The following is a 15,451-nucleotide window of genomic DNA, read 5'->3' as shown; positions in this document are numbered from 1 at the left end:
TCGGATGGTGTTCACATCTGCAGGAAGAGTGGCGAGAAGATATTCGAATGAACTGGGAGAACGTGGGACCATGTGATACTTCAGTTTTCAAAGGGGTCAGGGGGGTGGGACTCTTGGGGTTTGTATAACTGGGAAAAGAATCCGGAAGTTCAGTTTTGGAATTTCACTCATCGTGTGCCAGTTTCCTCATGCTAGTAAAGAACTCTTAAAGACAATGGCTTCTGAGTTTTCTTTATGCAGAAGAGGTTTTTCTGGAACCTTGACAAGAAGTTTGGCACAACCAGGACTCTTCCAAGAGCTGGTTGCCCAGTCAAACTCAGAAGGGCCAAGAACCCAATGGTCACTCTGACTGAGCTCCAGAGATACTGTGTGGAAATGGGACAGAATTCCTGAAGGACAACCATCACTGCAGCCCTCCACTGATCTGGACTTTATGGCAGAGTGGCTAGACGGAAGCCTCTCCTCAGTGAAAAACATGAAAGCCCACTTCGAGTTTGCAAAAAAGTACTCAAAGGACTCTCAGACTGTGAGGAATAAGATTATCTGATAACCAAGATTGAACTGTTTAGCCTCAATTCTAAACGTTATTTCTGGAGGAAACCAGACAAGGCTCATCATCTGCAAAAATCAATCGGACAATGAAATGTGGTGGTGGCAGCATCATGCTATGACACTGTTTTTCAGCAGCAGGGACTGGGAGACTGGTCAGCGTTAAAGGAAAGCTGAATGGAGCTAAGTACAGGGATATCCTCAGTGAAAACCTGTTCCACAGAACTCAGGACCTCAGACTGGGCTGAAGATTCACTTTCCAACATGACAACAATCCTAAGCACCTACCCAAGACAACAAAGGAGTGGCTTAAAGACAACTCTGTGAATGTCCTAGTGTGGCCCAGCCAGAGCCCTGAATGAACATTTCTGGAGAGACCTGAAAATGGTTGTCCATCGACACTCACCATCCAACCTAACTGATCTTGAGAGGATTTGCAAGAAAGAATGGTAGAAAATCCCCCAATGTGCAAAGCTTGTCGTGTCATATCCAAAAAGACTCCAGGCTGTAATTGCTGAAAAACTGTTTCAACAAAATATTGAGTGAAGGGTCTGAATATTTATGCCAATGTGATATTTCATTTTTTAAAACAAATTTACAGACATTTCTAAAATTCTTTACAGAGTGTAGATTAATGAAAATAAAGGATTTTTAACAACTGTAGAATCAGGCTGCAGCATTAAAAAACTAACAAATGTGAATGGGATCTGAATACTTTCTGAATGCACTTTACATGCATGCACACATTAAATTCTTCAAAAGCATAATTCCTGAGTTAAGAGGAGCTAATTTGTCTGAACACTGGTTTTGTTCATTCTCAAAAAGGCAATTCCCAAAGTTTTGCTTAATCACGCTAGAATAGAGAGTGCTAGGTTGCAGCAAAGACTTCAATTAAAGAAACTCACATTTAAACAAAATACGAAATATATATTCTTTTTCATTCTTAAGCATGGTTTACTTTGCAAATTTTTGATAACTGTTTCTTAATTATCATTTGCGGAATATTCAAGTTGTACAACTAGACTTCTGTTTTGTTTTTTATAAATAAGCTATTTTCTTATATCATTATAAATTCATCCTTGGTATATTCACCCAAACTAAAAAAAAAGGTTTACTGAAAATGATATAAAATAGTCATTACTTACCTCCGGCAACAAGTCCTGATTCTCCTAATTGAATAGCAACACCAAAACCACCAAGTTTTACAGGTGCTGAATTTTCCTTTGAAGCAAGTAGTACACAGTGTGGCTGAAATGATAAAATCACCCTGATGATTGATAAATCATCAATTTATTATGGCACCAGAATATATACATACAATAGTCATTGACGGGAGACAGGGTGTATCATGCAGTTAAAATAGGCTAAATTCAGATGGCACTCAATGTGCTAGTGAGGAAACTAAAAAAATGTTGGGAGTGCTAATGGTATTTAGAATGTGGCTAGATTAAAGGCTTTGCAATAACCAGTTTCTTACTACCAAGGAGAAAAAAAAATCCAAAGCTGCAAAGAAGTCAGAATTACAGTGCTACCATGGAATATGAAAAACATGATTATAGGAAAGCTGTGAATACTGAAACAGGCAGTAGAAGATAACAAAATTACAACTTGACATTTTAGGCATCAGTAAATTGAGATGGACTGGGATTGGACACTTTCACTCAGAAGATCATACTATATTACTCAGGATATGAAAAACAAATTAACTAATAGCAAATTACAAATTAACCATTAACAAATGGTGTTGTTGTTATAGATAGGAAGGGTGGAGAAAGAACAGTATGCAATCAATCAGTGATTCCATAATATTACTTAACCTTCACGTACAATCCTTTAATATGACAATCATCCAAGTTTATGCTCCAATCATCAATGAAGCCAAGGAGTTTTATATCAAGTCCAATTTGAAACCAACAGAACATGCAAGCAAGATACTTATGGCTGGAGAGTGGAATACAGAAATAGGAAATTTTGAGGAAAATGTAGTTTGATTGCATGGCTTAGAAAACTGAACTAAAGCAAGACAGCAATTTATTAATTTCTGCCATTCCAATGATTTCTTCATTACCAACACTACCTTCAAAAAAACAAACAACACCCCCCCCAAAAAAACAACAACAACAGCAATGTTGCATACAAGAAATCACCAGATTAAGTACACAGAAATCCAACTGGCCATACGATTGTTAAAAGGTGAAGAAGCTCAGTTATAGGATCAAAGACATGATGAAGTGCTGTTTGTGAAACAGATCATGAACTGCTCATGTGCAAGTTCCAAGTGAAGCTAATGAAGTAGAAAGTAACCAACTTCCACAATATGAAAAAAAGCCTCATCATTTTCATGGAGAACATCAAAGAATCATTTTGAAGTTCTGAAGGACACTGATTGGGAATCAGTGAAGTTCAGAACTTCTATGAAACTTCTATGGAATGAAATCATAGAAGTTGTTAAGGATGAAGAAGGAAATTATCAAAGCCCAAAAAACAGAAGAAAGCAAACTGAGTGACAGAATATATTGCCAAGAGAAAAGAGGCCAAAGCCAAGAAAAACAAAGATCTCAGGAAGGAAGAATTTCAAAGAGCTATTAGAAGCAATACAAGTAGTGCTTACCTACTGACTGCCTTATCTAGTAACTGTTTGAAGTTACAGTGGTGCAAGCAACAACAAACAAACAAACAAAAAAGCTTTGCAACCAATCCTTGAATTTACAACTACTGCAGCAGCCACAAGTTACATGATCACCATTTGTGTGGCTTGCAAATTAACACAGGTAGAGTTAAGGAAGAACATGGAACTAAAATTGCAAGTTATGGTCATACGATGTTTTGCTTAAAAACTGAAGAAGTGATCTCATAAATCTGTTGCAGTCATAGAGTTTTCCACTTAATGATTTAGCCAAGATGGCGCCGACGAAGCTGCCTCGGTGAAATGCTCTCTAATTGTTTCTTTATTTCTAATTGTTCTCTGTGACTCACTACGGATTTCCTACTCACGAGACCATCTGCTAAAAATTAAGGAACATTTCTTTAAGGAGCAGCTTTCTTTGATCTCACCCCCGCCTGTCTTTACAAACACGGAGGAGATTCTAACACAGGAGGAGGCAGTTCCCACGGAGCCATGGACTACTAAAAAAACCAAACGACGGAAGAGAAAGAAGAGAGGTAAACGATCTGGGATCTTAATCAGGCTAAGAAATCACATTAAAACTCCTCTGCCTTCAATTTTCCTAACAAATATACGCTCACTTGCAAATAAGATGGATGAAATACTCCTCTTAAACAAATACTATTCTGATTTTCGCAATTCAGCAGTCCTATGCTTCTCTGAAACCTGGTTAAATGAATCAATTGAAAATAGCAGCCTGAACATTCCAGGGTTTCAGATTGAACGATCAGACAGGATTCCAGAAACATCTGGTAAAAAGAAAGGAGGAGGCTTATGCCTATATATTAATAGAAACTGGTGTCAAGATTTTAAAATAATTTACAAATTCTGTCACAACAATTTAGAGACTCTAATTATCAACTGCAAACCTTACTATTTGCTTCGTGAATTTTCCTCATTTCTTCTAATTGCTGTTTATGTCCCACCACGAGCCTGTGTAAACAAGGCATTATGAACTCTAGCTGACCAAATCATGGAGGCTGAAGCCAAACACCCTGATTCACTGGCCATTGTTTTGGGAGATCTAAACAAGGCAGACTTAAGGAAAGAGCTACCAAAATACTTTCAGTATGTTAATTGTCCCACCAGAGGCAAGAATACTAGACCATTGCTACACAACACTAAAAGATGCGTATCGGTCTTTACCACGTGCAGCTGTAGGACACTCTGATCATTGCATGATTCATCTTGTACCTGCTTACAGGCAAAGACTTAAAGCCACAAAACCAATAATTAAATCAGTGAAGACCTGGACGGAGGAATCAAAATTAAAGCTACAGGCATGTTTTGACTGCACTGATTGGAATATTTTTAAAGATACCTCTGCAGACCTGGATGAACTCACAGATACTGTAACATCATATGTCAGCTTCTGTGAAGACCTATGTGTACCTACAAGGAACTTGCGAATATACAGTAAAAACAAACCTTGGTTCACACCTAAACTTAAGCAGCTACAACATTCCAAAGAGGAAGCCTACAGAAAAGATGATAAAATGCTGTACAATCAGGCCAGAAATGCATTAACAAGGGAGATCAGAGCAGCAAAAAGAAGCTACTCTGAAAAGCTAAAGAATCAGTTTTCAGCAAATGAACCAGCAAACATGTGGAAAACTCTTAAAAATATCACCGGCTATGGCAAACCTCCTTCCCAGGCTGAAGGTAATCAACAACTGGCAGATGACCTGAATGAGTTTTACTGCAGGTTTGAAAGGAAACTACAGCCACCTATCTCCACAACCCCCATCTCAGACACACCAACAACAGCCAAGCCTCCTACAACTGACCCCATTTCATTGGGTTCACAACCCCTAGTGATCACAGAAAAGGAAGTGCAGGACCTATTTCACAGACAAAAGCCAGGAAAAGCTCCAGGCCCAGACAAGATAACTCCTTCTTGCTTAAAAGTCTGTGCTGACCAATTGGCCCCCATCTTCACCCATATTTTCAATAAATCACTAGAGATGTGTTATGTTCCTTCTTGCTTCAAACGCTCTACCATCATCCCAGTGCCGAAGAAGCCCACCATCAAGGAACTGAATGACTACAGACCAGTTGCTTTAACATCTGTAGTCATGAAAACCTTTGAAAGGCTAGTGCTTTCCTACTTGAAAACCATCACGGATCCGTTGTTAGACCCCTTGCAATCTGCATACCGAGCAAATAGATCAACAGATGATGCTGTTAATATGGCTCTGCACTACATCCTACAACATCTTGAGTCTCCAAAGACCTATGCAAGGGTCCTTTTTGTAGACTTTAGTTCAGCATTCAATACCATCATTCCAGACATTCTTCTAACTAAGCTAAACCAGCTACAGGTACCGGAACAGACTTGTAAGTGGATCACAAGCTTCCTAACAAACAGGAAGCAGCAGGTGAAGCTAAGCAAGATCACATCAAATACCTGTACAATTAGCACAGGGGCCCCCCAAGGCTGTGTGCTCTCCCCACTTCTCTTCTCTCTGTATATCAATGACTGTATCTCCAATGATCCATCTGTTAAGCTACTGAAGTTCGCAGATGACACAACAGTGATTGGTCTCATTCGAGACAATGACGAATCCGTATATAGACGAGAGGTCGAACGACTAGCCTTGTGGTGCAACCAAAACAATCTGGAACTGAACACACTCAAAACCGTAGAAATGGTGGTAGACTTTAGGAGAAACCCTTCCATACTTCCACCTCTCACAACACAGTATCAACAGTAGAAACCTTCAAATTTCTAGGTTCTATCATATCGCAAGATCTAAAATGGACAGCTAACATCAAAAACATCATTAAAAAAGGACAACAAAGAATGTTCTTTCTGCACCAACTCAGGAAGCTCAAACTGCCCAAGGAGCTGCTGATTCAGTTCTACAGAGAAATTATTGAGTCTGTCATTTACACCTCTATAACTGTTTGGTTCGGTTCTGCAACCCAACAAGAAAAACACAGACTTCAGAGGATAATTAGAACTGCAGAAAAAATAATTTCTACCAACCTGCCTTCCATTGAGGACCTGTATACTGCACGAATCAAGAAGAGGGCCGTGAAAATATTTACAGACCCCTTGCATCCTGGACATAAACTGTTTCAACTCCTACCCTCAAAACGACGCTATACAGCACTGCACACCAGAACAACTAGGCACAAGAACAGTTTTCCCCCGAAGGCCATCACTCTGCTAAACAAATAATTCCATCAACACTGTCAAACTATTTACTGAATCTGCACTACTATTAATCCTCTCATAGTTCCTATCACCAATCTCTTTCCACTTATGACTGTATCACTATAACTTGTTGCTGGCAATCCTTATGATTTATATTGATATATTGACCATCAATTGTGTTGTAAATGTTGTATCTTGATAAACGTATCTTTTCTTTTATGTACACTGAGAGCATATGCACCAAGACAAATTCCTTGTGTGTCCAATCACACTTGGCCAATAAAAATTCTATTCTATTCTATTCTATTCTATTCTATTCTATTCTATTCTATTCTATTCTATTCTATTCTATTCTATTCTATTCTATTCTATTCTATTCTATTCTGGTCCTTAGCCACAAAGTGTCTATGTGGTCCCAATTGTGATTGCTAAGCAAGGACTACATGTATTACAAATCTGTAAAGGTATCAGAGATGAAAACAGTCACAGTAAACAAGAAAAGTCTTTCAAAACATCTCCAAAAGGAGGAGGTTAAATCCTCAATACGCTAAAGGATGCCAATGGACAATAATAACTGATTCAAAGAGAAAAAAATGATGGAAGAAGTAAACAGAAATCCTATGCAGCAGAGATGCCAATGTCCAAGATACTTTAGAAGACATTCTCTATCTACAAGAACCTCAGTACTAGAAGAGAACAAAGTTATAATAGCAGTCTGATCATCATCAAGATGAAAGGCTACATACATTGATGGAATATAGATAGATATATCAAGCAACTGAAGAAAAGCCAGTAAAAATTCTAAACTGCCATCTAATTTGGATAACATCATAGTGGCCATCAAATTTGAAGAGGTCAGTTTACATACTAGTATCAAAGAAAAGAGGGTACTTAACTGAGGCTACTAGCTATTGTACTGTATCATTAAATTTGCACACTGGCAAAATAATGCTTAGGAACATCCAATGCAGATGAAAGCCTTACATGGAAAAGGATATAGATGCTTAAATTGGTTTCAGAAAAAGTCAAGATGTAAGTGACATTGTTGCTGATGCCACTAGATAACAAAAAGCCAAGGGATGCAGAAAAGAAGCCAATATGGTTATCAACAAGATCTTTGATTATGCTGACTATGTCGTCCATTAACATTTTTATTGAGTTATGCAGTATTATGAAATACAAAATAAATAGAAAAGCAGTGGGGTGGGAAGAGAAAGGGGAAAGAGAGGTGAGGAGAAATAGGAAGAAAAAAAAGAAGTTTTTACTTCTGACTCTCTGTTACAGTAAAATAAGGCATTAACATGAAACCCGTGAAAATATTTACAGATCCCTCATATCCAGGACATAAACTGTTTCAACTCCTACCCTCAAAACGACGCTATAGAGCACTGCACACCAGAACAACTAGACACAAGAACAGTTTTTTCCCGAAGGCCATGACTCTGCTAAACAAATAATTCCCTCAACACTGTCAAACTATTTACTAAATCTTCACTAGTATTAATCTTCTCATCGTTCCCATCACCAATCTCTTTCCACTTATGACTGTATGACTGTAACTTTGTTGCTGGCAATCCTTATGATTTATATTGATATATTGACCATCATTTGTGTTGTAAATGTTGCACCTTGATGAACGTATCTTTTCTTTTATGTACACTGAGAGCATATGCACCAAGCCAAATTCCTTGTGTGTCCAATCACACTTGGCCAATAAAAAATTCAATTCAATTCAATTCAATTCAATTCTATTCTAACATCAAATCACAACTTTTTGCTTTTTCATAATATGTACAAGCCATTTCTATAAAGATCTACCATCTAGCATCTTATAAAAGATGCTTTTTTTATTCCAGACGTTACCAATACTTACAACTGATAATATATTTAAACAATGGCAGAAGGATATTTCTAAGTTCATATGATGGGAAAAAACCAATTTCTAAGTTCATATGGCAGGGAAAAATTATATCTAATTTTTAGATTAAAAAATATCTAACTTCTAGATATAAGTTACTGCAAGATGCTAAGGAAAGAGGGGGTTTGGGTCTACCAGATATGAATTTGTACTTCGATGCATGTTGCTTGACCTGGGCATAAGAATGGGTGAGCCTCCAGAATAAGAGGTTACTTAATAATAACAACAGAGTTGGAAGGGATCTTGGAGGCCTTCTAGTTCAACCCCCTCCCCAGGCAGGAAACCCTACACCATCTCAGACAGATGGTTATCCAACATTTTCTTAAACATTTCCAGTGTTGGAGCATTCACAACTTCTGCAGGCAAGTTGTTCCACTTATTAATTGTTCTAACTGTCAGGAAATTTCTCCTTAGTTCTAAGTTGCTTCTCTCCTTGATCAGTTTCCATCCATTGCTTCTTGTTCTACCCTCAGGTGCTTTGGAGAACAGCCCAACTCCCTCTTCTTTGTGGCAACCCCTGAGATATTGGAAGACTGCTATCATGTCTCCCCTAGTCCTTCTTTTTATTAAACTAGACATACCCAGTTCCTGCAATCGTTCTTCATATGTTTTAGCCTCCAGTCCCCTAATCATCTTTGTTGCTCTTCTCTGCACTCTTTATGGAGTCTCAGCATCTTTTTTACATCGCGGCAACCAAAACTGAATGCAGTATTCCAAGTGTGGTCTTACCAAGGCATTATAAAGTGGCACTAACACTTCACGTGATCTTGATTCTATCCCTCTGTTTATGCAGCCCAGAACTGTGTTGGCTTTTTTAGCAGCTGCTGCACACTGCTGGTTCATATCTAAATGGTTGTCCACTAGGACTCCAAGATCCCTCTCACAGGTACTACTATTGAGCAAGGTACTTGAACTAGAGGACTATGAATTAAGATTTGGATGGCACAGCTACTTATGCAGTGGTGCAATTTAGCCGCTTCTATCTGCATCGCGCAAACCAGTAGCGGCGGCTGCAGGAGGCTCCGCCCACCTGCCCTGATGTCATTTTTTACCCTCTGGGCATGTGCAAAATGCTCTGTGCAAGCATGTAGGTGGCATGTGCGAGCGCTCACATTTGCGAACCAGTAGCGAAGGTAAGTGAATACTACTCCTATACTTATGGTATGATAAATCTAAAGTCAATGTTGATTTCAATAGCCGTTTTGTTAGACATGCCATACTAAGAGTTTGGAATAAATATAAAGCAAGGCTCTCTACAAAGTTGCCCCTTTTGGTGTCACCACAGAAAGCTTTTTTCAGAAAAGAAATGGAGGCAAAGCCAAACTGGTTGATGTACAGAAATATTTTATCTTTCAACTCTGGTGACCCAATATTAAAGCTGAGAGAAGAACTCAAAATCAGAAAGTTATGTTTGCCATTGGTTTACTTATCAACAATTGAAAGAAAGGCTTAAATTGGATTAAAAATATTATGGATTTGACTGTTAAAAATGAAGTTGAAATTTTATTTTATTTTATTTTTTTTGGTTTACATTTATATCCCGCCCTTCTCCGAAGACTCAGGGCGGCTTACAGTGTATAAGGCAATAGTCTCATTCTATTTGTATATTTTTTACAAAGTCAATTTATTGCCCCCCCCAACAATCTGGGTCCTCATTTTACCTACCTTGTAAAGAATGGAAGGCTGAGTCAACCTTGGGCCGGGCTTGAACCTGCAGTAATTGCAGGCTACTGTGTTCTAATAACAGGCTCCTTACAGCCTGAGCTATCCCGGCCCCATTATTGTGGCAATGATGAACATATTATTGCTAAGATCTATAAAATGTTATTGAAATTAAATCTGGAAAATGAACGTGTAAAATATGGTATGATTCAATGGGCAAGGAACTTTGGATATAATGTGATGCTTGAACAATGGGAAAATACTGTATGTGGACGAAGAGTTTAAAACTCACATTATATTACAATCTAAAAGAAAAATTATATAAGATGATGTATCATTGGTATTTAACACCAGATAAGTTATCTAAGATGTATAAAGGTATGCCAAATGAATGTTGGAAGTGTAAAAGTGAAGAGGGAACTTTCTGACATCTATGGGGGACATGTGATAAAGCAAAAAAATTTTGGAGTATGATTCATATTTTAATACAATTTTTTTTTGAAAATGGAGACAAAAATGAAACTAGAACTTTTCCTTTTGGGTTTAATAGAAAAAGAACTGGCAAAAAAATTTGGAACTTTGTTTTTATATATGTTGACAGCAGCAAGACTTGATGCACCAAAACGGAAGGACACTTTGATTCCTACTATGGACAAATGGCTGAAATGGCAAAATCGACCATTTTGATTAAAGAAAAGAATACAAGTACTTTTGTTTCCACATGGAGACCGCTTCTGAACTTCGTGCTTGATGTGGAGAAGAATGAAACTCTGACTTTGGGCTTTATTTGATTAGACTGATTATGCTGACTATGTCAAGATGTGGAATGTCTTTAGGATAATGGGAATTCCAGAACATCTCATTGTCTTCAGAAGAAACCTATATGCAAGATAGGAAACCATAGTATGAATGGAACATAGAGAAACATGCTCCAGATCAGCAAAGGAGTGACATAAGACCAAAATAACAGATATAGCAGCAAGCCTTACAACTGACAATAAAAATACTGAAAAGGTGGATACCTTCTGATTTTAAGATCAACTGTCAACAATAATTGATATTAATAGTTGATGAAGGGCAAGGGAGCCTGGTGTGCTATGGTCCATGGGGTTGGAAGAGTAAGATATGACTTGGCAACTGAACAACAACAATAATCAAAAATAAAGAAATAGATTTCAAACTATGGTGAAGTAGTAATGAAAGCCTTGGAAAAGATAGTCAGATACGATGATGTCTTTATATCTACAAAGATCAAAATCATGCAGGCAACAGTTTTTCCTCTGACACCCTACTGAAGCAAAAATTGGATTTTGAAGAAGGATTGAAAGAGAATTGACGCTTCTGAACTTGTAGGTTGGAGAAGACTCTTAATAAAATAGCATGAAAACAAACAAATTGATTGTAGAGTAAATGACTCTAAAGTTCTCACTTGAAGCATAAATTACAAGGCTCAAATTATCATATTTTGAATATATTATGCAAAGAACTGGCTCTCTTGAGAAGTCTGTAATATTGAGAAAGGTAGAAGAAAAGATAGGAACAGGATGACCAGCGGCAAGATGGATGAACTGAATTACAGTGGTGATGGATATAGTGTTGGGACAATCTGAAGGACGGGTTGGGGACTGCTTTTCTTGAAGTAGGTCTATTTATGTGGTTAAGAATCCACACCAAGTAGATAATTCATATCTATATTTAAATTGTAAATTATCTACCTCAATTTCTATACTGCACTTGTTTTGTAATTCTAACTACTGTATACAGTTACAAAGTACATACTTTTATATAGATTATTTAACTATATTATACTCGAGCATTATTTATGAAATGATACAGATACAGTAAACAGATTAAAAAACAGAATTACTGACTGCATCGGATCTGGATTCAATAACAGAACACCCAAAAATAAACAGACCACCTGTACAAAAACAGAATTTCTAGCTGTCAGACTAAGGAGTGTGGAAAATGTTTTGAATTTAAACAGAGCTCAAAATCGGTGTTTTAAATTCAAAACACTTCACATTCTAAATGCAAAGTGGATATAGGAATTTTGTTAAAAAGGAAAAAGGATAGTGTACATAATATTATACTATAATATATTATGTGTGTGCACCTGTGAACCTTACATGAAATGATTCAATTGTTTTACTATTATGTCCAAAACTCCAAAATTAATAGGTGCCCTTGACTGAGTAAAACAAAGAAACCAAGCAATAATAAATAATACACTCACATGGATATTTTTCCTGTAATTATATGACTTACCTTCACATCCCTGTGAATTATATTATTATCATGACAATAGCGCAGTGCTTCCAATATCTGTCTCATGTAATGACTGCAAAACCAAACATGCAAATAAGTTATAAGCACTGCAAAGAAAAATAGGCATAAAATTCAGGTTATTTGGGCACTATATTTAGAAACTCAAAATCATTGGGGTCTTATTTACATTACATGTACTTTGAAACCTATGGCTGTAACATTTATCTCCAGAAAGAAGTCCTGTAAGAAAAAGTTGCTTCTAAATAAGTATTCATAATATCATGATGTTATTTATTGATGAGATTATATTCAGAGTTCTCTGGGCAAGATATAATCTATACAATTTAAAACCAAAGTCCAATAGAATAATTTAATAAAAATATAAAATCCTTTTAACAAAATATTAAAGTTGAAATTAACATATATTTCAATAATAGTAATATAGTTTAAAACAAGACAGACATGAGCTAAAAAGACAATATAATGCCCTTGTGTATTTTAATTAATTTAACATTATTTAAAACACTTCAGTAAAAACAAAAAGGTCTTTTCCTGATGTTTGAAAGGACAGTAATTAGCGTAACTAACCAGAGTTGCTTGAAACCAGGAGGCACATAAATTTAATAAATTATTATTAATATTAAAATGTTGAGAGAGGGCACACCCTGAAATAAAAACACTGATATGAAGACTCTTTCTCTTGGATCCATCCTCTATATTTCAAATGGTGAGGAACTTGATGCTAACCACTTGTAGAATGGAAGGAAAACTTGCTTTTGTGTAATTTTAACTATTTGAACCTATGCATTAATAAAAATAGATAACTAGCAATCTTATTTTATAGAGGAAAAGCAAGTACCTGATCAGGAGACTAGTTTGTTTGTTTGTTTGTTTGTTTGTTTGTTTATTTATTTTGTCACAACAGTATATATAAGCATAAGCACGAAATAACTATACTATATATAAGCATATATATAAGCATAAGTATGTAATAACTATATTAATTGGATATAATGAAAGGAAACAATAGGATAGGAACGGTAGGCACGCTTGTGCTCTTATGCACGCCCCTTACAGACCTCTTAGGAATGGGGTGAGGTTCAGATAAAAATATCTGGATAAAGATTGCATCTGCCCTGACTTAGTGTAATCTACATAATAATGACCTTTGCATAAATAAAGTGTAGGAGGAATGCTCCAGATCCTTGGAGAGTAAAAAGATAACAAAAGAGAAGACTGAAAATGGTCAGAGTCTAAAGGAAGAAAATATGCAGTATCTACTCATAACTATGAAAGTCAGTTATGGCACACCAATGAGCAAGGAACTGATCACTAACTCAGCATGTTCATGTGAATGCCATCAAATTGCTACTCTGAATGTGACAAAACTAACAAAAAAGATTCAGGACCATTTCAGGAGAATTTACAACTCTATGAGAGAAGTAGAGACTAACATAAGGTAAAGATTGTGAAGGTTTTCAAGAAGCATTCCATGCCCAGATGACAGAATATTGGGTCATCATCCACTAGTAGGGATACAACAAAATGTTTTTAAAGTAAACATTCCAGAGAGAAACTCAAATTAAGAGACTGTGAAATCCTGAGCTGGATTGGGCAGAGAAGAAGTTATGCCCTAGAATCTCTCAGGATATATCTATTAGGGTACTGAGTTATAGTTTTAGTTTGGCAAAATTCTGTCCATTAGGTGTAAACACACAAAGGATTGGAAATCAATTGGATTTCACTATTTCAGGGAAGCAGGAGGCCCAGAAATAATTAAGAAAGGGAAAATATGTTTGCAAAAATTGCTACTCTGAAAAGTAAATGTTTGGTTAGGAATGCTGCTTTTAAAGTATAATCTTTGTTGTTTTGAACTAACCCTTTAAACCTCTGCATAAGTTCAGTTAATTATATATTTCAATCTTTTATGCATCGTTTCAGGTTGTACAATATGAAAACATAACTTTAGATTTTAAAAAAATGTAATAATTGTTTTGAAACTTCCTTCAGTATCTTTCTATAATTCCTGAAGAATGCTAATTTTTGTTATACACAGGAAAACTCTTGTGGTCTGCTAAGAGCACTGTACCTTTTCCTATTAAATTTCATTTTGTGCACTTCTGGAGAGGGAGGAACAGTTGTTATTGTTCTTCAATCATTCCCGTCTCCAGGAGTTTGCCCAAATTCATTTTCATTGCACAAATTACTCTATCTAACCATCTCATCCTCTGCTGTCCCCCTTCCCTTTGCCTTCAATCTTTCTCAATATCAGGGTCTTTTGCAATGAGTCGTCTCTTTTCATCTAATTTTACATTTAAAACCTGTAAGTTGGCAAACATTTTTTGCAAAAATTTCCAAGAAGGCTCTAATGTTAAAAACACTGAAACGGGGACGACTTCCGGTGTCCGGTGGCAACGGACGTCTGGAAGGCTTCTCCTGCCTCCAGTGTCCGAATCCGCCCGCCGCCGAGGCCCTTAGGGGCCAGGTGTTCCGAAAAGGACACCTGCCGCACGGACGGCTCGCCAGGGGTCTCCCAGCCGATATACAGGACTGGGGGGACCGATGCTGGCGCGTCCTAGGCTCGGCGGGGTTCGGAGGCCACAGGCCGCGGCCATTACTTTGGTCGTCGCCTGGGCCGCTGTGCCCGGTGACACCGGGGCTTTGGATTTATAATTGCAGCAGCCTGGTGGTGAACAGGGAACGGAGAAGAATTGAGGAATGAAGAAGGAAGGAATATCGGCAACGTGAGTGGAGTACTCCGGTGCGGGGTTTTTCTCCCCTGCGACTGGAAGGAGTACGAATCACTTTGGAGAGAGGAGAACTTAAAATAACAAGATTACCGGTTTTGTGGAGCTCTGGAGAGAAGAGGTGATGGAGAAATTTAGGAGGAGGGTTTGAGGCCCCTCCTCTGGGGAACAATGGTGGCGCCCAGCTTCCGCCTTCACTATGAGAATCTTGATGACATCACTTCCCTTCGGCTTCCTGGTTGATTAACTGTACTCTGGACTCGTTGCTCCTGTGAGTGCCCCCTGGTGGATCCGGAGGAAATTATAAGGATACTGTGCTTGCCTGAGGATTTTGAAAATTTTTTTTAAATGGCAAAAGGTCAGAGACCAACTGCTGGAGAAATGGAGAGAATTCTGGAAAAGTTATCTAATATGGACAAGAAACTGGATGAAATAAGAGCAGAAATTGTGACTATCCAAAAGGATTTAAAGGATACTCAACA

At 37.5% G+C, this 15,451-nt stretch overlaps 1 protein-coding gene across 1 annotated transcript in view; it reads right to left on the bottom strand.

Moving 5' to 3' along the window:
* The window catches only part of CASK (calcium/calmodulin dependent serine protein kinase), a 257,401-nt gene that overhangs the window by 116,470 nt on the left and 125,480 nt on the right, over positions 1-15,451 (bottom strand). The window contains exons 5-6 of the mRNA XM_058186228.1: positions 12,223-12,295; positions 1,695-1,797 (exon numbers count right to left, since the gene is read on the bottom strand). Coding sequence (XP_058042211.1) covers positions 1,695-1,797; positions 12,223-12,295 — 176 coding nt within the window. The remainder of the gene's footprint in view (positions 1-1,694; positions 1,798-12,222; positions 12,296-15,451) is intronic.

The sequence above is a fragment of the Ahaetulla prasina genome, chromosome 5 (assembly GCF_028640845.1).
Source record: "Ahaetulla prasina isolate Xishuangbanna chromosome 5, ASM2864084v1, whole genome shotgun sequence".
NCBI classification, from domain to species: Eukaryota; Metazoa; Chordata; class Lepidosauria; order Squamata; family Colubridae; genus Ahaetulla; species Ahaetulla prasina.
This window is presented reverse-complemented; position numbering and strand designations above follow the sequence as displayed.